Here is a 20,291-nt window from a genome sequence, read left to right as displayed (position 1 = left end):
TGTTGCCTCATTATTAATATTATGATTATGATTATTACGATATAAACAATTTATCATTGTCTCATTGGTTTATATGCAGCACATGCACAGCCGATGCTTTTCTTCAAGTTTGTGTGACTGGGATGCCGATGTTCCCTTTGTGTGTTTGGAGGAACAGCTTAACCTGGATTATCTGGCCTGTGGCGATGACACCCTTGGCACCTACTGGCAGGGTATCCCTCAAACACACACACACACACACACACACACACACACACACACACACACACACACACACACACTTCTCCATAAGCATATGGCCTCAGCTCTCACACAGTCTCACCAGTGTGTGGTGATGTCACCAGAGTTTTAATGAGGGATTACTCTGACATCACTGGGGCTGCTGCCAAGTTAAACCCATTAGTTTCCCCATGTGCTCGCGGTGGACTACATCTTGACGTGTGTGTGCGTCCATGTGTGATGTGTAATAGGCTGAGCACATTTGAGAAAGCAGTGCAGTCAATGGGGGTCTTTATCCACCTACCATCCGTCCTTTCATTTCTCAATGAATGTGTCCATCAGAAAACGGTTTCAGTTTGCCGGCCAAGGCGATGTCTGATGTCCTCCTCTGATGGTGCTCTGTGTGGTGCTGGACGGCATCCTTGATAATGAGAAGCTGCCAAGGACCCAAATCATGATATAATTACTCATCAGTACACATTTGAATATTGCCAAAAGACAGACACACACACACACACACACACACACACACACACACACACACACACTCAATCACAGTATCACGAAAGGGATACTCAATACTAGGGTCCCATTTTTGGAGACTTTTACCTTTGAGAAGTTTCTATCCTATTGTTTAGGAGGTTAGAACTAGATTTGCAGAATTAGAATAAAACAATTGTGGTTGGTCACCAGGACAAAGTTCAAACCTTTGATGTGAGGTTGTTCTTGTGCCTAACCTGGGAAAACAAATTTAATTTAATCAATCATTTCTGAGATCAACACTGTTAACACATCTGGCTCGGACACTCACACGGGCTACTGAATAGTTGTATTATTATAAATCCACCAAATGTATTTTTATTTTTGAATTTGATTTTCAGTGGTTTGGTGTTTGTTTGTGCATATGTGAGAGTTTGTGTGTGCCATAGTATCTTATTTACCACCTGGTGGCTGGCTGTAGTATTTGTCATGAACCCCGCCTACTCCATGTTAATGGTTGGGACATGGGAAAAACCGGAGTGTCAAGTTTTTTACCTTTTTTGGCTCCAAATGTGCTCATTTGTTGGTTGGTCGCGTTCGTATTCACAATATTTTGGCCTTATTTGTAGATAGTGGGAAAAAGTGGAGACATGTCATCCACCTAATATATATAAACATTTTCACAATTACAGCTACTATATAGTGTGTGGGGAGGGGGGGGGGCATATCCTCTGCTCACACAATAACAATGGCTGAACTGGATTAAGAATCCTTTGCTCATCAAGAAAAAATTTCCTTGTACTCTTTAAAAAAAAAAAAAAAAATGAAATCCCCATTACAATGTTTTCACACTCTGTCCATAATCACTCAACCTTAACAAATCACATGACCCTTGTGTTTTCAGCAGCAAGACACACACACACACACACACACACACGCACTCACGCAAAGTACATAAATGAAGAGCACAAGTAGGACAGTTGTTGGTCTTATCTCCAATAGCCACACATCCCTGGGCCCTTTTCTTTAATTTTGTGTTTTCTATTCTCCAGTGTGCTCTGGTGAGTCTCAGAGACAAACAATAGTTCAGACAGGCACAAATCCCCTCTCTGGTCGGTGAGTCACCTGAGGATATAAATAGAGCACAGTTAACTCATGCGTGGCTGCCGTGAAATATTAAGTGGCTGCTGTGAATGGCTAATTTCTTCGCCTGAGCCACAGTCACTTCCCTCTCTGGAGTGTTTGGGCTGATCATTCTGAGGATTTGTGTCGAGCACCCTTCAAAATTAGTCTTCACTTCCAGCCTCGACCCCCTGACAAGGCAACGCTGTCATTTTCATTTTCTCCTTAAGCAAGCTGCCGCCGTGTCCTCAGCAACTGAAGGCTGATTGGCTGTCAGGACCTACCTGTCCTGTCGGATTCTGCCGGGTCACCATGGCAACCCAATTATAAACATGAATGTAGTGTGGCGGGGCGACGACTATCAAGGAAGGCAGAAAATGAGGCACGGGAGTCGGTCCTTGACACACATAACAACAGCTGTTTTCAAGCGGCACGACTGGCTGAGAGCCATTCCATTTCCCCAACCACATGAATCTTAATCACCATGCTATCGTTATCGCTCAATTACATTACCTGTGCTGATTTACATACTTGAAAACACATATCCAATCATTGAAATCATGTGGTTTTTTTAGTGACAGCAGCGGAGGGGCAGCTTTCATGACACTAAACTGCAACAGCTGCTTCAAACCCCGGGTTGTACTTCATTGTAATATGACGATATGGCTTAAATTGTATCACGCTTTAAATGTGAATGACTGTTACAAGAACAGAGACAGCTAATTGTGGTTTTAAACTCTATATGAAGCAATACTTTATTTTGTGTCTCTCACTGTGCTTAACGCCTTAACATTATTTTTCTTTTATTCTATTGCTATTGAAGAAAATTACATCAAGATAATGAGTAGAGTTTTACTGGCTATTGAATTTATTTTTGTATATTGAAAACAAATTGCCATCTTTCTTATGATGTCATTATCAAAACCTTACGACAAAGAAATGTAACTGAGGCTTGGTGTTTTACAGTTTAACCATACATGTTATGATAAATAACTATATTACAGAAGAAAACTGAAATACAACATTAGGGCCGTGGTATATGAGCAATTACGAAATCAAAACAACAAAAGTTCATATCAGTATCGTCATGATTGTCACATTATTGTTTATTTTAGGTTTACAGTCTAATTTTTGCTCCTGAGTGAAGGTTGGGATTTTATCATTTTCCTCCTAGACAGAGAATGACAAACATGATGTGTTTGACCCTCTCACTTTAGTTGCGCAGTGCAAAACGATATGTTTTAAACTTTTGTTGTATTGTTTTTAATGAAAATATAACCCTCTACAACCAAATAACTTGATTTAAGTAATTAAACATTAATATTTCATATTTGTGTATATCAGCAAAGATAAATGGTGACACCAATTTGTCTCTGGAAGGCTCATATTGGCTGATATGATCGACTATCGGATATATCGCTCCAGATCTCTCATCGTGTTATCACCTGGCTCTGCTTCATCGTTCCTCATGCCGTACGACACCTTTGCCTCTCCATCAAATTACTGTCATTTGTCTTTCACGAGAAATCTTTTACTGACTTAACTCACCATTCAACTTCTCCCATCTCCCGTGTAAATTACTAATCATCCCTGTTTCCATCCTCCCTATGTCTGTCCGTCAGGCTGCCTGGTCCCTAACCAGTCCGCTGACCCTGCCAGTCACGGGAGGATGGCGCTGCTTCATGAAGCTATCTCCGTCTCTCTGGCTCACAGCCAATCAGTTATCAGTTTATGCACTGTTGCACTTAACCTGTGGAGTCCTGCGCTTCCCTGTCTGCTCGTTTCTATCACTGATTACTTGTCTCAGTCTTGTCCTGCAGGTTTACAGCGTGTGAAAGATATTTGTCATGCCTATGCGGCAAAAGGATTCTTTTATTGTTTACTAGCCTAATTTGCAATTTCATTCCACGGTTGAATCATAATTATGTCCCCTCCCTTTGAAATAGAAAATTTGCAACATGTGAGGAAAAAGAACATACGTGCAGTGTGTAGCCCACACCCTGCAATTGAAGAGAAGAGGCAGCTTGTTTGTGCATGTTTCAGGATTCAAATACAGTGGTTCTGCTGTTATGGCTTTGCGCCTCAGGGACAGCGAGTGACGACAGTCCCATCGTCACCTGGCGCTCGGTCACAGCTCGTCGCTGCCTCTGACGGCGTGTGTCCGACTCTGCAGCTAGGCAAACACTCGCTTTGTGTTACCTGTTGGTGTGGTTTCTGAGAGGGAGCAGATGAAGTGAAGGTCTCTGATGCCCTGTTGATCTGAGTGCATCTCATCTTACCTGTGCACGCTGTGATGTTTGGGGCCTGGAACCAGATCTAATGTGTGCGTCTGTGTGTGTTTGTGTGGGTGGGTGTGCACTTGTGGTGATGCTCAGAGGCTCAGTGTGTATCTATGGTTGCGTCTGTGCGACTCTGACAGCCTCCCCGTCCACCCAGGAGCTGTTGTCACATGCTGGCTGCCTCTGTCGGAGCCGAGCAGAAGGCGTCACTCCGCAGGGATTCATGGGTCTGTCTGATTGTCCTGCTCAGGTGCCTGCAGTTTCCCTTTAGAGGAGACTGCCCCCTGCTGGTGGTACAGACATTTTAGCTGGGATAATTTCGAATTTATTTTGATGATGGTGAAGTGTCTGAAAATGATGCAACATGACAAAAAACGACACTAATGTCAGTTTAAAGCCAACAGATCTTTAGTCGATCCTGCTCCACGCATAGCTCTCAGTGCTGTCACACCATATATGTACGCTTCATTATCTAAATGTAATATAATACACATATCTGCTCTAATAACTCTTGTAAATGTGACTGGTCAAATTGCATTTACTACAGTTTGATGTACATTTGTCATATTCATTATTTATCTTATTACTTATGACATTACGCTGCTGGTTTTCAGTGTGGTACTCTGCTTCCCCCTGATGGTGGAAAGTAGCAATTACAAGTTTGAATCACCATACTTCGGTCCAAAATAATGCCCTGAAATGAGAGGACTTTTTTGTTCTCGTATACATTTTTATATTTCATGAATTATTTCTAAGGTTAAGTTGATGGTCCAATGTGCAGGTTATGTAATAATCACTGAGAAATGGGAAGATGGGAGCGGAAAGAGGAAATGTGGTCATTAATATAAACATCTCCTCAATAAATGATACCCTTCTTTCTCCATTTTGCAAACTTGTACATGTATCGGCCGTGTATTTGAGATTCTAGATATGCTTTAGGTGCTTTTGTTGTAGAATCAACATGAGACATAACGTTTGAGGAGTTCTGGATTAGGGGGTTGTTCCTGTGGATATCTTTTTAGGGGACTAATATCTCTGAGCTCGTGCAATTTGCGCATATTGACTATTGAGCTTAGGCGCTCTGAGTGTGATTCTAATTAACTTAATACCTGTTGAATACTTGGAGAATGTACTTGTTGGTGTGTTTTACATTCATGTTCGCTCAGACTGGGAAATGACCGCTCTACTTTTCTTACTCCACTTTTTTAATTCAGCTCAGTAGATTTTGTAATGTGTTCTTTCATCAGTATCAAGTTTTTTTAACAAGCGAATAAATTCCATGTACACACCTCACCAAAGACCACTGAAGGAATTTGAACATGTGGTGAAACCACGGGATTGTGACGTCTGCACAAGATGAATTCTGCACCAATCGCCAGTACTCATCTTTACTTTACAACTCATAAATTAAGTGAAGTAGTGTTATATGATTATGTAACTCTGTAGTAAGTCTTCAGTGAGTCTGCTCCTGTTGCCGTCAACACTGACTCTTGTTATCTGAGAGAAAAGATTCATTAGAATGCTCCACCTCTGCGGTTTGCTCCTCCCTCTCATGCATCTCTCTCTCTCTCTCTCTCTCTCTCGCTCTCTCTCTCTCTCTCTCTCTCTCTCTCCCTCCATCATTTTCCCACATTCAAATCACACCCATGCTTACCCTCTCACACACTTCCCTCCCACCAAGACATAGCTTTATCAGGCTTGTCTCTCTCTCCATCCTCTCCCTTTTTCTTTCTTTCTCTGTCCTGACAAAAGTGAATGAGTGGTGCCACTGAATAGCCTCTCGCCAATATGAGTTTGCCAGTGAACTCAGATTTTCTGTCTCTGGAGAGGATACCCCGCTACCGCCACGCCTGCTCCAACGGCTCGCCGTACGCCACCAACAAGCCCATCGACATCAAACCTCGCGGCAGGAGAGGGTATGACCGGACTGTTTGTGGGAGGGCTCGTCAGGGAAGGGACCTACTTTTTCTGTCTCAGGATTTATACTACTAGTTTTCTTTTTTTTTCTTTACTTAAAATAAAAAAAATGAGCTGTCAGCTTCTGCTTTTATTGCGCTTTGTTCAACTTCCAACCCTTGCTTTCTTGTGGAAAGTTGAGATGGGGTGAATTTAGACATAGTAAGACATCGCAGGGCGAAGATTTGTGGAAATTCCACATCAGTTGGGGTTAAAAGTCGTCTCTGACCTGACTCCTTCTGTGTCACCTGTGCATGTGTGTGGATTGACCTGCTTGTAGGACTTGTGTTCTTTCTTATCAGAGCACTAGCCGATGAATAGCTTTGTCTGGACAACACTGAACTGGGTCTGTGTCAAGGGCCGTTGCTTGGTGGCCGGTTGTGTTGGCTGAGCTTTGTCGAAGCTGTAGTTCTGCTGTTTACTCTGCCAGAAGAGTGTGTGTGTGTGTGTGTGTGTGTGTGTGTGTGTGTGTGTGTGTGTGTGTGTGTGTGTGTGTGTGTGTGTGTGTGTGTGTGTGTGTGTGTGTGTGTGTGTGTGTGTGTGTGTGTGTGTGTGTGTGTGTGTGTGTGTGTGTGTGCCACGGGCAGCAGATATTATGCTTTTTACAAAACATTGTTAAGAGCGAGGTAAATTATTAATAATCAGGTTCCGTGCAGTCATCATCTCAAACATCAGGGTATACAGGAGGACAGGTCCGCTCACTAACCAGAGCAGAGTGCAAACTAATCATCACTGCACTCTCCGACCATTAAAGCTCACACAGAAAAATTTAAAAACCTTGTCGGACCCATTTTAATACGACGTCTCTCTAATTAATTTGTCCGCTGCGACCTCAGTCAAAACCAAGATGTGCTATCATCTGATGTGCTTCTCTGCCCACTTGTTGGCTTGATGTGTGTGTGGGGAATGAAGTTCAGTTGTGTATGCCTGTTTGAATATGAGCAAAGGTAATGGCTGTAGACATATAGATATACACAGAGCCTTGTCAATACTGCGGTCCAACCATCTGTCCTCTCTACCTGCTCCTCAGTTAAGTGCTGTTCATATAAACATTCACTAAGTAGGTCTATCGGCACCGTATACTCAACCTGCTTCATGGAAGAGCTCTTTTTTATTTATTTTTTAAAAACAAAATCAATACTTCTGTCAATGACTTTGGTCACTGACTCCCTAAATGCAGCTTTTTTGTATGACCAACGCAGTACTTGATTAAACCGCTAGATGGGAGTGTTGCCTCTGCGTTGTGCAGAATTGCTTTGAATTGTTGTCCAATGGATTTTAAACGTGTATTTATGACATATATTGTTAACGTAATGAATTTACCTGTTAATAAATGCAGACAAAATATACATTCACCCATTCAAGTCATTCTTAAATTCATTCAGTTGTGTGTTGGGTGTTTATTATACTTACTGAAAAGGTTGATTTTATTTTTTTATTTGAAATGAGTTAGGGTTAGGGGTAGGAAGATATTTGAATGTCCATGGACTTGCAGCTGATCTTTGTATTATACCTGCCCTTTGTGCGAATGTATGCAAAGTATAAATGCTGAACATTTGTATTATAAATATAATATTTAACATTAATAAGACACACTACTTCTTACCATATAATAGTGAGTAAGCTTCAATCAAAACCATTGCAAATTTGGTATTAGGTTGTTCTTGTTTTTTTTTTATAAGATATATTATATCACCTCTTACAGATTATTTTTTAAAGGATACATATAGTGAATTGCATGCTGAATATTACTGGGGTTTTTACAGTTTTTTACATAATGTTTCATATTTTTTTTCCTGCAAATTGAATCCCTGAACCAAGCAGGTTGTGTATTTTCTGTGTCTGATACCTCTGTGTCCTGAAAACGTCAGTATAGTGTAACTGAATGCTGATATACGTTTTTATGTGAATAGATGTAAACATGAACCAGAACTGTGGCTGCCTCAAGGCAGCCTAAGTTAGTTGTAAGCTTTGAGCTTTGTTTATTACAGAAATCACTGCTGATTGCTTCTATGTTAACACTTCAACCAGAATGTGTCCAGTTCCTTAAATACCGAACTTAACACAGGGACATAGGGTTTAGATTGTTTGTTCTTGGCGTAATGTTGTCTGTTGGGTTTTCATTTGTGACGGGATGTGGTTTCGAGTAGAGGAAACACTTCCCTCAGTTGTTCTTCATCTGTCGTCTTGTGTTTTTCTTTCCTGGACCCTGTGGAATGTGCAGACTGGTAATAGGATTAGTTTCACCACTTTGCCCGAGGTGTTACCCTCAGAGAAGTAGATGTGTCTACTTACCTTAGCCTAACTCACTTTGATCACCTGACACACAGACGAGTTTTCTAGCTGTTTCTGGGCCCGGGCCTGGGTTGTTCTGACGGAGGCGGCAGGACTTTATCAAACCAGTAGAATAAGCTATAGAGTGCTTTAACATGACATAACATTGTGTTCTTGTGCGATTATGATGACATAATATGAAAACTTTCTTCTGGGACATTTCAGTCCCTCGTGGGGCCTCCTAGTGGCCACAGGTGTCCCATGCATGACACACGTAATATCAGTCTAAAGGTCCAACGAGCAACTTATCTTCCTCGTGAGAACTAGAGACGGATACGTCTTCTCTGCTGCTGCTTTCTGTTTCTTTCACCTTTGCTGAACTAAAGAGCTTTTTGTAATTTTCATCAATTATTGATGTCATGGTAATGTTCTCACTGCTTTCAAGGTGAAAAGGCTGCAGTAATGTGCATGCTAATGCTGTTTCTGTTTGTCGCTGTTGGAAGTTTATTTCTTCTTGATGCTACAACAGGGGATCAAGCTAATAGATCTGAGGTACAGATCAATAAGGTCCAACATCACCCTTAAATTCAATCGAGCCGCACCAAAATGTACAGACTCATAGAAATCAGTTCCCTTAATATGCCGGATTTTTGGTAAATTGATGAAATTGTTTCAAAAACTTTCAACCACCAAGTTTTGTGGTAATCCATCTAGTTGTTGTGTTAAACTACAACCTTTTTTAATGCAATTAAAAAATGAAGCTTTGTTGCTTCACACTTCAGAAACCTGCTTCCTGATTCACTCCCACACATTCTTACTTTTAACAATACTACTTCTATCTATACATTCTTATCCCTTATTTACAGTAGTTGTAACTCTTGAAATAAATCTGCACAAAAGCTTTTCAGTAAACTGTTTTCTCAGTTTATTGCTTCTGAAACTCATCCATCACTGTCTTTGCACACCCTCCAGATCAGCTGCTTGCTTTAGCTGTTGTGCTCGGGTTACTGTGGCAGCCGAGTGATTGACACTATCAACTTCTGTTAGGATCGCTTGGTGATACAAGTCCCACCCTTTTTAAGGAATTACTACAACCAAAACAAACCCTCCCACTCCAGACTTATCTAGGCTGCAGCCTGGGGAAACAACGAGACACAGAGAGGATAAGAGAGTCGTGTAGCACAGAGAGAGAGAGGGACGCAGTTGTAAAAAAAGAAGAAGAAAGGGAGCAAAAAGAGAGAAAGAGAGAGATAGAGAGAGAGAGGGAGGGAGGGAGGGAGGGAGGGAGGGGAAGGTATGCAGAAGAAAGACGAGATCCTATATCCGGCAGTCAGGAAGAAATATAGGAGAGAGAGAGAGAGAGAGAGAGAGAGAGAACCTCCTACTGTCAAGCGAGGGGGGGAGCAGCAGTGAGGAGAACTGTCAGACGCACAGTTTGATCTGACTAAACTCAGGTTTACTCTGGAGCAGCTCCACCGTGCTGAGGGGAGGAAGCTGCCACTGGATCACCACAGCAGAGAGGGCTCCAGGTGGTGTAGAGGGTGTGTGCGGGGGCTTTATGTGTGCGTGTGCATGCCTGCAGTGTGCACATGCAGTGTGTGTGGATGAGGACGGACAAGCCAGACCATGAGTATCATTCTAAAGCCACGGTCGCGCTCCACCAGCTCATTGAAGAACACGGAGGGAATATGGTAAATAGACGGGGAAACTTTGCCCTGTTGGCAACATGTGCATGTAAATCCTGTTGTGTTTGCATGCGTGTGTCTGTTGTTCTATTGTTCTCCATCTGCCTGCTTGTTGCTTTCTTCTCCTCATACTCACCAGCTTCATCCCAACTTTAGCCCCAGCCCTTTTCAATTCTGTCCCTCTTTGTCTGTGCATCTTCCTGCTGTCCCTCTTCTTCTCCAATCAAAACCTCTTCCTTTATTTTGTTGCAAAAAACATTGTGCCGCCTGTAGATAAGTTTAGTTTGTGTTTTTTGAGTCAATATTTCTGTGCAAAGCATGTTCTGAGGTCAGGAGAGTAGATTACCTCTGTTCTTCACTTCAGTAACGACATGACATGTGGTGAACCCTCTTTGTGCTTTTGTGATAACTCCAGGTCTTTTCAGGTAGTCAAATAGTTTAAAACGCAAGGTTGTCAAACATCTCTGTGGGAATGTTAAGTGTGTCGCTTCGCTAGTTCTCTTGTCTGCACATGGAAGCTCCAGATCGGTGCAGGATACCAGGGTGCACTGCCAGGGGCACAGCTCGCCCTGGCCTCCCCTCGTGTCTCAGCTTGCCCTCGCCTGTCATCACTCATAAAACTTCCCTGTAACTTCAACATTCAAAGCTAATATTCACACGTCTTCTTTCGTGGCCCTCTCAGGCAGAGCTGCAAATGGCTCGGAACAACCCTGGACAGAAACACTGTGTCCGTGAGGTGGTGGTGGGGAGACAGACCGGCAGCGTGTGCTTGAACCCTACCAGACCTCCCTGTAGGGCCGGCCGTGTCCTCACGTTGTCAGTGTGTTAACCTGCTCTGCGACGTCCCCAGCAGGAAGTGACACGGGTGCGAAATGAAGACATATTAATTAGGTCTCCGAGGGTCGTGGTTTCTCTGATGACAGACAATTCATGGTGTGGCTTGATGGTGTGAAAATCCGTAAACCATCGACTGCAGAATGTGGCTTTCTTCCCTCTGTGTTAAAGAGCTGAGAATCGGACAGCATTAGGTTTGTATGAGGCATCTTTTTTGAATGGCTCCCAAAAGCCAGCGCTCAGCTGGACAAAGCAAACCGCCTCCTCCATCTGTTCTGCCCTCCTCTCTGATGGTATTGACTGTTTTATCAAGGGTTCTCTCACTACTTCTCATCACCGCTTTGTCTGTCATGATTGTCGAGAGTTTTACGTAAAAATGTGTGACAGTTGCTGTCTTTTAAAAGGGCCTGTTGACGCAGCTGTTTGTGTTGGGGTGGGTGTGTTTGTGCAGTGTGTGCATATGTAATGCATGAGTGTTATCTCCCTCCCTTGACGAGCTAATTCTCATCAAAATAAGTACACTAAACACACAAGTTAATCTCTGTGTGTGCGCGCGCGTGTGTATTTGCTTTTGCGTTGTTTGTGTGCTAATGCATATTAGAGTGCACGGCTGGCCCCGGAGTTTGTCTATAAGGCGGGGACGTGGTTGGCGGGTGTGTGACGTGTTCCCTAGGCCGTTCAAACTCAAACAGACCCCTCTCCACGCAATTGTGTAAATGCAGTGTCTGCGTACGGAGACTGTAAAGCGTCCATCAGAATGTTAGCCAAGTAAATATGGCTCGACTTTTGGAGAGGATGGGGAATCGGAATGTTTAGCGAAATCCTGTTTCCTCCACCCCTATTAGTAGTGGCATTCGAGGACGTATATCTCTACAGCAAGCACTGTGTCCGCGTCGGAGAACTCGTCCTCACTTCAAACCCGAGTGACGTGAAGGTGCGCTGAGATAAAGCATGGAGAAGTGAGGAATGTGTGACTTTGAACTCGAGTGGATGCATCTGGCCTTTGTCGCTCCTCAGCTGGCTCTGTGAGACAGGCAGTAAATCTTGAAGGTTACACTTTAATCTGGCCTCTCCTAGGGCTCCAGTGCAGTTATCCAACATTTTTACCAGATGAGACCTTTTAAGTAATGCAGACCTAAGAAGATGAATAAGACTAAATATAGCCTCATGGTTAAGTGGACCTGTATGGATATGTGGGAACAGAGCTGGGTCACTTTGCTTTGCTTTTGAACCACGGGATCCGAGATGTGACGCCGCATCGCCATGGTGACCTCTTTTTCGACTTGTCTCACGACTGACTGAGTTTTCTGAATGGTCCAGTGACAACACGGACAAAGAGCTGTGTAAAGGCTGAAGTGACGGATCCACTTTGCTCATACCTCGCAGGGCAAGAAAAAACCAGAAGCAGAGAAAAAGCAAGCAAAAGAGGGAATCATCTATTAAGAGGGAGGAAAATGTTTACTTTCCTCTCTTTTACGTCCTGTAGGTTAATTATTAGCTGCATTTTGAAACAGTAGCATCTGTAAAATTGTCTGTCCCGTGTGGAATTAGATCCCTTTTTCGATTATTCTGCCATGGATCGATTGTCGTACCATTGGCTGCCTGTCGGGTGTCAGTTTTCACTTGTGTGTGTTTGGTTGCTTCTGCTCATGTGTGAACATGTGACTGTGAAGGGGTGTATATGAGTATACGAGCCAGATAGAGGGAGTGCTTCAGTTATCAGCGAGTGGTCGGTCACTTATCTGCTCTGCCATAACTGTCCTGTGGCTGCTGGCCCCTGCTGGTGTTTGTTACTCGTGTTGACGGACATTTGGACATTGTTTTGCCCTGATGACTTGTCATATGCTCAGGGCAGTGGTGATAATTTGAAGTTCATGAACGTTAAGGATTTATTTATGTGATTATTAAAGAGAGTTTTAGACCATGAAATTGATTCTTTACATACATTACAGTTACTTATTTGTGAAATGTTTCTTTACCGCTTTAACTAAGCTACACAACAGTTTATCAAGGCATCAAGGCTTTGTTACTATGACATTTGTAGCCCTTGCATTTTTAAAGCACAAATATGATGCAGAGATTCAAATTTATTAAAACCTCTGCTTATATGATATCTTAGTTCCAGTGTTGTTACCAAAACAAATTATTTTCAGTCCATCAGTTCAAGGAATGTCAGCATGAAGGAGTAAATAATCAATCATGGGACACCAACTTTTCATCTACGCTTTACATAAACTTCGAGACATATAAGTGTGTAAAGCAGAAATATTTACTCTATTAACTTCACTAAATCAACCTAGCTGCTATGCTTTGAATGTGTCATCTAGTCTGATGTGTGTGTGTCTGTGTCTGTGTCTGTGTCTGTGTGTGTCTGTGTCTGTGTGGGTGTGTGTGTGTGTGTGCGCGCGCGCGCGTCACCTTTGGTCTTAAATCACGAGTTGCTGGTTTGCATTTGGAACGTGGTCAAGGTTACTACATATATGTTCGTGATCACGTACCGACGTGCCTGCATCCAGGGTGAACACACTCCTCCCAATACTCACAAATAGACACAAATACACACACACCCACACAAGCGCACACAAACTGCTCAGACATGCCTCTTCTTGTCCTTCCTCTAACTGTTCCCCTCTGTGTCCTAGCAGCCTTCCAAAATAAATCTAGTGTCGTCTTCCCTCTGTCTGCTCCAGCTCACAGCTCTGATCCGATCCACACTTCTGTTTGGACAAAGTGCTCCTCGTAGCTTTTTCTAAATCTTTCCTCAGGTTGATCCCAGTTTTACTTCAAGGTGAAGAGGAAATGTTTAGCGACACTCTGCACCTCCTCGGAAACAGACTCAAACATGACGTACTGTGGTGGCACTGATGGACATTTTCTGGTACAGCAGCTCTGAATGAGCGCTGGAAAACGGAGACTCACTACTCGTCCCTCAGCTGATTATTTATCAAAGGCGCTTGTGCCGTGACCTCTTTCTCCAGAACGTCTCCTAACATCTCTATCACGTCAACTCCTCCAGCGGGTATCACTGCTCGAGTGACCCAGGGATGCAAATGAATGAGTCATTGATCTATGTCATCTAGGTTGTGTGTGCGTGTATACGCGCCTGTGTGTGCGACTGTGCGTGAGCCAGACAGATGGAGAAGGAGTGAGTAGATGGAGAAAGATGTGATAGGGGGGGAAAGAGAGAGAAAGAGAGAGCGAGTTCGAATTGTGCAATTTCCATAGGCACATACTGTATGTGACCCTGCAGTGTCCTACAGTTTAAAGTCACATCAGCCACTTCTCATCAGTTTTGAATAACACAACACTGCTGTGTTACAGTGGATCTGAAAGGGTTTCTGCCAACGAACCATCCCCTTTATTTTCCAGCTGCTCAAACTCCAACATGAAACCCTACTCTTGTGGGAAACTCTTTCCTTGTAGGTCATCCTCTCTGTTCACGCATTCTATTGTAGTTAAAAAAAAACGTGACTCTGTCGGCCTATTTTTTCAGTTAATCTGTCAAGAGTTCATTTCCCAGAGAGCCAGCTTTGATTACAGCAAAGTTATTTATCAGCTCTTCAAGTCATCTAGCATAATGGTCTGCAAAGTGTAATGCAGACCTGTAGCGGTAATACACTCGCTGCATAGAACATTCAAGTTGATTATATCGGTTTAACACTAAAAGCAGGAAGCTTACAGTCCAAACTTACAAGTACAGAAATTTATAAATCGAAATTTATTTGAATAGCTATCATGACCAAACTTACCTACATAGCAGGATCATTCTCGTTAGTTCAACTGAATTAAACATGGTTATGATTACCCCCTGAAGTATTTAGTGTTATAAACATAAATAGGCTCACGCTCTATCTTGCCACGTTAGAGGAATTGGGGAATTTTTTTGGGGATTCTGGATCTGCTCCAAAATGTACACGGTTTTTCCCTGAGTCATGTTCCATCCTTCCACCTAATTTCACGGGAATCGTTGGAATAGTTATTGCGTAAATCCGCTGAGTCAGACAGACAAACATACTCCTTGGCTGAGGTAATAATTTCAGTTTATGGATGTAAGTGAAGTAAAATGCTATTCGTCAAAATTGATGCAGAAAATAATCTGAAAAAAGTAATTTGGCAGCTGGAGTTGGTTTAAAAACTTTAAAATTTAAAATTTGTATTTCAATTCCATTATATTTGGTACTCTAGATTCATTTGACCATATTTGCAGATATTATGTAAAGTGTAGTGTAAACTCCACTTGGTTGCTCTAGTATGAAAAAATATGGAGCCAGGGTTGGTAAACTAGCAATAGTTAGTGTGAATCATTCTGATGACGAAGAAGACGTATAGAGGACAAGTGTCCCATCTGTCAGCAGATGGGATATCTGGAGCCGCCTGGCAGAGCTCTCCGTCATCTGCCCAGTGTTTGCACATCAAATATTAACTTCCTTTGCCATCGTTATATCTCGGTTCAGGATCATTCCCTTTTTGGGTAAACTGTGTATTGGGTAAAATCTTCCTCATTATCTCGGCCTTTAAAGGGATAGTTCACCCAGAAATGAAAGTTCACTCACGATCTACTCACCACTATGTTGATTGAGGGTTGGGTGAAGGGTTTGAGTCCACAAAACACTTTTGGAGATTCAGGGGTAAACAGTGTAGCAGCCGATTCCAATACAATTGAAGACATTAGTGACCTATCTCGAGACGCAATAAGACAAAAGAAAGACATTACAGGCCTCCAGACTGCTCGTGCACTTAGCCTACCACTCCATTGTCATGGGAGTGAATAAATAATGAGTGAATTTGTATTTCTGGGTGAACTATCCCTTTATGTGGTCCTGGGGTGTACCTCCCAATCCCAACCATATATCCTCTTGTGAGTTATACTCGTTGTTTTTTTTGACTCTCACCACACACAGCCCTCGGGGTGTTGACATTTCCCGCCTTTTTGTCCTCCCGCTGTGATGTCATCGCTGGTGCAATATGCTAGTGGCAACGATTGTTTGTGTCTTTCCCAAAAAGGGTGTGTCGCAAATGCACACACACTGTGAGGGGATTTACGTGTCCGAGGTTCTACAGAGATTCAGTGTCAGTCGTGACAATGGATCACTTGTTACACATATGCTCGGTTCAATTATTCTGAACTTTCACTTTCTCTCTCCATATCTGTCTGTTCGCTAACGCGATGCACACGTCCAGAAACACACTCATCCCACATTACTGAAGTAGAACCGACTAACCTACGCCTGGAAAGTCAACTTGTACAGGATTTGTGTAATTGCCGGCTTTCACACCTGCATTCACTATAACAGATGGATCCCAACATGTGATAAGAGGGTATGGTCTGGTGGTTGTTTATGAGTGTGTGTCCATGTGTGTGACGATGAAACTGGTTTAGAGTGACATGTTTTTGATCTTGTGCTAAATATAGAGAGGACTCCGGGGGACAGAGATTGTCGTGATGTGTGTCAGACAGAGCTGGGTGATATGACGTCAGATCAATACCTCGATTGCGAATAATGAGACTATTATTTTTACTCAACTTTGGTCAACAAGGGATTCTGCTCCTCTGTTCTTTTCTAATCACTCACATGTAGAATTGATCTTTATAAAAACCTGCTGAATAAAAAATTGTGTTCATGGATAAACAGTGCGTTGCTTCTTGTGATACAAGGAAGTTAAAGCGTGCGTGCTTGTGTGTGTGTCTGTGTGTGTGTGTGTGTGTGTGGTTGTCTCTGTCGCTCTAATTTCTTTACTTACTCTTCAATGAGGTCGGATCGTTTCCATCGCGCCACGTTTTGTCTCATGTTGTGTGTTATCTGCGTGCGCACAAAATGTGGGACTTTTTTTCAATGTGTTTAAATACCTCATAAACTCTCGAGCAAACCAAATGATCACAAAGTATACTTCTGTACTGTATGTTTCCTAATGACCTAATGATGGGAAAAGTATTAACCGAATGAATCGACAGGAGCAAGATTAAGTCGGTTTGAGGTTATAGATGGAGCAAAGTCGCCGGAGTCATTGTAACACCTTACCTCTCTCTTTCTGCGTGTGTTTGTAAGAGCTAGTCAGAGAGAAGGATGAAGACAATATGATTGCCCTTTCCTAAGTCATCAGGCAGACGGCCAAACTATCCCGTTCCACAACTGAAGCTCACACTGCCTCACTTGGGTCCTGCTACTCCGAGATCACAGAGAGAGATAGAACAGAGTTTAGCAAATTATTTGTTGTGGGAAAATATGTCTGGCATGTCCTGTGTTTATCATCGTAGCTGTGTGAGATGCTCAGGGCAAACCTTTTGTTTCTGATGTGAGGAGAAGAAACCACACTATAGAGTAGAGTTAGGAGTAAGAAGTTGTTTTTCTTTTCTGGATTGTTCATGCTGTAGTTAACTCGGGGTTAACAGTTTTAGTATTTTTATAGAAACATACTATGCACATATTCAGGTTCATAATCTTAATTTGCTTTGAATGCTCTTATCTTGAGAAAAAACACCTAACTTTTGTCAGACCGTCCATTGCTGCAGGCCCTCTTTTCAGCCTCTGTCTGAAACCCTTGGTTATCTCCTGTCTCTTTAAGGACCCCATCCCTATAAAGCCCAGTCTGCTATGTATTTCTGAGTGTATTTCACTCTGTTGTGATTGGTCAACAGCTTCCCGCTTCACTCTCACTCTACTTTGCTTTGTGAAGGGGTGTGTCAGACTAGCAGGATGGATACAGGATGGAAGAACAATGACCTTAGATCCCAAAACTTGGTCGAAACCAAACCGAAACTAGGTCGAAACTAGACTGCGTTGAATGGACATCATTGATACACTGACTCACACAGATGGATGGGATGATGAGTGTGGTAATGACAGATCCCATCCATAATACATGCTCGTAGCTCGGGGTGTGTAAAGCTGAGCCGAGGACTGTGTCAGCGATATGGCCATGGGGACGGAAAACTCTGACTCTGACTTCTTCTCCTCTTTAAATCGCTCTCACATAACATTCACGTTCAAAAACCATGAGCATAATCCCGTATTTTCACAAATTTCAACTTGTGAAACACATTTTAAATTGAAATAACTTGCACCTGTCTGTGGCTGAGAATGTGAAATACCCTGAAGAAAAACATACAAACTCAAGATGGAGCAAAGCAATGGAACACAAAGCAATTTGAGTCATTTCTTATTGTGTAATGACTGTGTTTAATTGGATGTTTTAGTTTGGCAGTGTCTTCTTCACATGTTCACCTTCGCTGTCCGGCTGCCTCTCATTTTTCACTCTCATTAGCATACACACAATGAGCAGGGTGTCATAGATAACACTATTAAATGTGTGGCTATAGTCAGGATGATGACGGCAAAGGGGACGTCATCCCCGTGAGTAGTACATGTCGCGCTGAGGGGAATACCCCTGACCTTAGCATCCTCCACCAGACGGGATTACAGGATTGCTCAGGAGCTCTAGCAATGAGGCAGATATCCCTGGTGACGGGCATTAGTCATCACCTGAGTGAACCATCACCTAGGAGACTAAGTAGCTCACCGTGACATCCCAGTGGGAAATGGTGTCAGTGGTTTAGGGACAAGTTTCAGCCATGACTCAGGGGCGTTGACCCAGCAGAGGTATTCCCTGTGGATCCTGTGCGCCGCTTTGACATCAACGTACAGCACAAAGTCTACGTCGATAAATTTGAATATTCTCCTGCAGTCGCTCTGATTGCTGATGTTGTGCCAAGTAATACACCGCCACTCGTAATCCTCCAATAATCAGCCAGATAATGAGCGAGTGGCTGATTTATAATCTGAATGCATCGAGCTTATGAGCAGGTTTACGTCAGCCGAGTAGTGCCTGGAGCCAAGTATTGGGCTCGTAAGCTGTGTACGTCATGCACAACATAGCCGTGCTGTGAATTTCACTGCTCGTGAGCATGGAACAAAATCACAGCAACATATAGAAATGCAAGATGAAGCCTGAGCTGCCGCAGCATCAAGACCTTTGAAATGTCATTAATGTTTGCATAAAACCTGTGATTCACTTTGGCATGAACGAATGAGTTACACCACATCACAGTGCGATCTATTGCAGACCTCACTAAGTTAATGATGTTGAAGCATTAATGCATTCATGGGGTGCACTGAGACATGTTAAAATTAAGTCTGGCGAGGTTGCATCTTTAAAATACCCTGGGGAAACTTGTCACTTGAAATCAAGGCTCAGTAAACATGGCAGCTGTATCCTTCCCCTTCTATTTTTACTGTTAAAAAAAAAGCAGATATGCTGTATCATATTTTCCAACAAAGTCATCATGATCACAAATGTTACTCGACCTGTCAGATATCATCAAAACAATGTTTTAATTCTATTTTCAACTGTGAACCTCTCTCTTTTTCTTTCTCCGCATGTGCAGCTTCGATGTGGACAATGGCACGTCATCAGGTCGCAGCCCCCTGGACCCGATGGCCAGCCCGGGCTCTGGCCTCATCCTGCAGGCCAACTTTGTCCACAGCCAACGGAGAGAGTCATTCCTCTACCGCTCCGACAGTGACTATGACCTCTCGCCGAAGTCTATGTCCCGAAACTCCTCCATTGCCAGTGACATGTGAGTGCACCACATTTGTTGCTTCCACCTGAATGTTCATAGAATGCACACAGACACATCCCTGTTGCGCCGAATGTGGACTCTGCTGTTTTTCTGCCTCTCTGGGGCCGTGTGTCATAGCTGGATGTTTATCACACCCGCTCTTGAAGCTGCTACGCTGATTGCCTTGGCCCTGGTGGGAAGTGTGCATGACCAACAGCTGATTGTGTAGTGTCAGAGCTATTCTTAGCCACATCCAGGATCACAAATGAGGAGGGTCAGTGACAAAGTATCAACAAGCATAGGTCATGTGCCTGTGATATTTTCCAATTTGCTGCTTACGTCAGTATCACTCATCAGGAAAATTAAGTGTATTTCTGCGCTGCCTTTGATTTGTGTAAATTCAGAATTAAAATGTAAACATAGCAGGCATCTTCTGGCTCAGTGTATACGACGGTAGCCCACCCAGTGGAGGCTCTCCAGTTACCTCCACTGTATCCTGAGTGCTACAGGAAATAAAATATTGACTGAAATCCTGGCATTTCGATCCAGCGTGTTGCAGGAAGACATGACAAATAGACAAAAGGCTGAAAAATAACGTCCTGCAGTAACCTTAGACTTCCTGCTCACTGCTCCTGCTTTTCGCCCTGTAGTAATAAACCAGTGACCCTTTATTGACCTAGACCCACAATCCAGTTACCGTGTTAAAAACCATTACTGCAAGTTTTCATTCATTCTCCTTAGGCATCTTTTTGTTCCTGCTCAATTTTATACAAAGTAAACCTGAGATACAGTGCCTTGCATAAGTATTCACCCCCTTTGGACTTTTCTACATTTTGTCATGGTATAACCACAAATTAAAATTTATTTCATCGTGAGTTTATGTAA

At 43.0% G+C, this 20,291-nt stretch overlaps 1 protein-coding gene across 3 annotated transcripts in view; it reads left to right on the top strand.

Moving 5' to 3' along the window:
- pde4d (phosphodiesterase 4D, cAMP-specific) overlaps nucleotides 1–20,291 on the top strand; it is a 96,577-nt gene that overhangs the window by 53,983 nt on the left and 22,303 nt on the right. For 2 of the 3 annotated variants that reach the window (XM_053420257.1, XM_053420258.1), the window contains exon 2: nucleotides 19,233–19,424. In XM_053420257.1, the coding sequence (XP_053276232.1) occupies nucleotides 19,233–19,424 (192 nt within the window). Of the gene's footprint in view, nucleotides 1–9,667; nucleotides 10,022–19,232; nucleotides 19,425–20,291 lie in introns of those variants that run through there. The other variant, XM_053420259.1, reaches the window with a different exon arrangement.

The sequence above is a fragment of the Pleuronectes platessa genome, chromosome 4 (genome assembly GCF_947347685.1).
Source record: "Pleuronectes platessa chromosome 4, fPlePla1.1, whole genome shotgun sequence".
Taxonomy (NCBI): Eukaryota; Metazoa; Chordata; class Actinopteri; order Pleuronectiformes; family Pleuronectidae; genus Pleuronectes; species Pleuronectes platessa.
The sequence above is the reverse complement of the archived record's forward strand: the minus strand, read 5'-3'. Positions and strand labels throughout refer to the sequence as shown.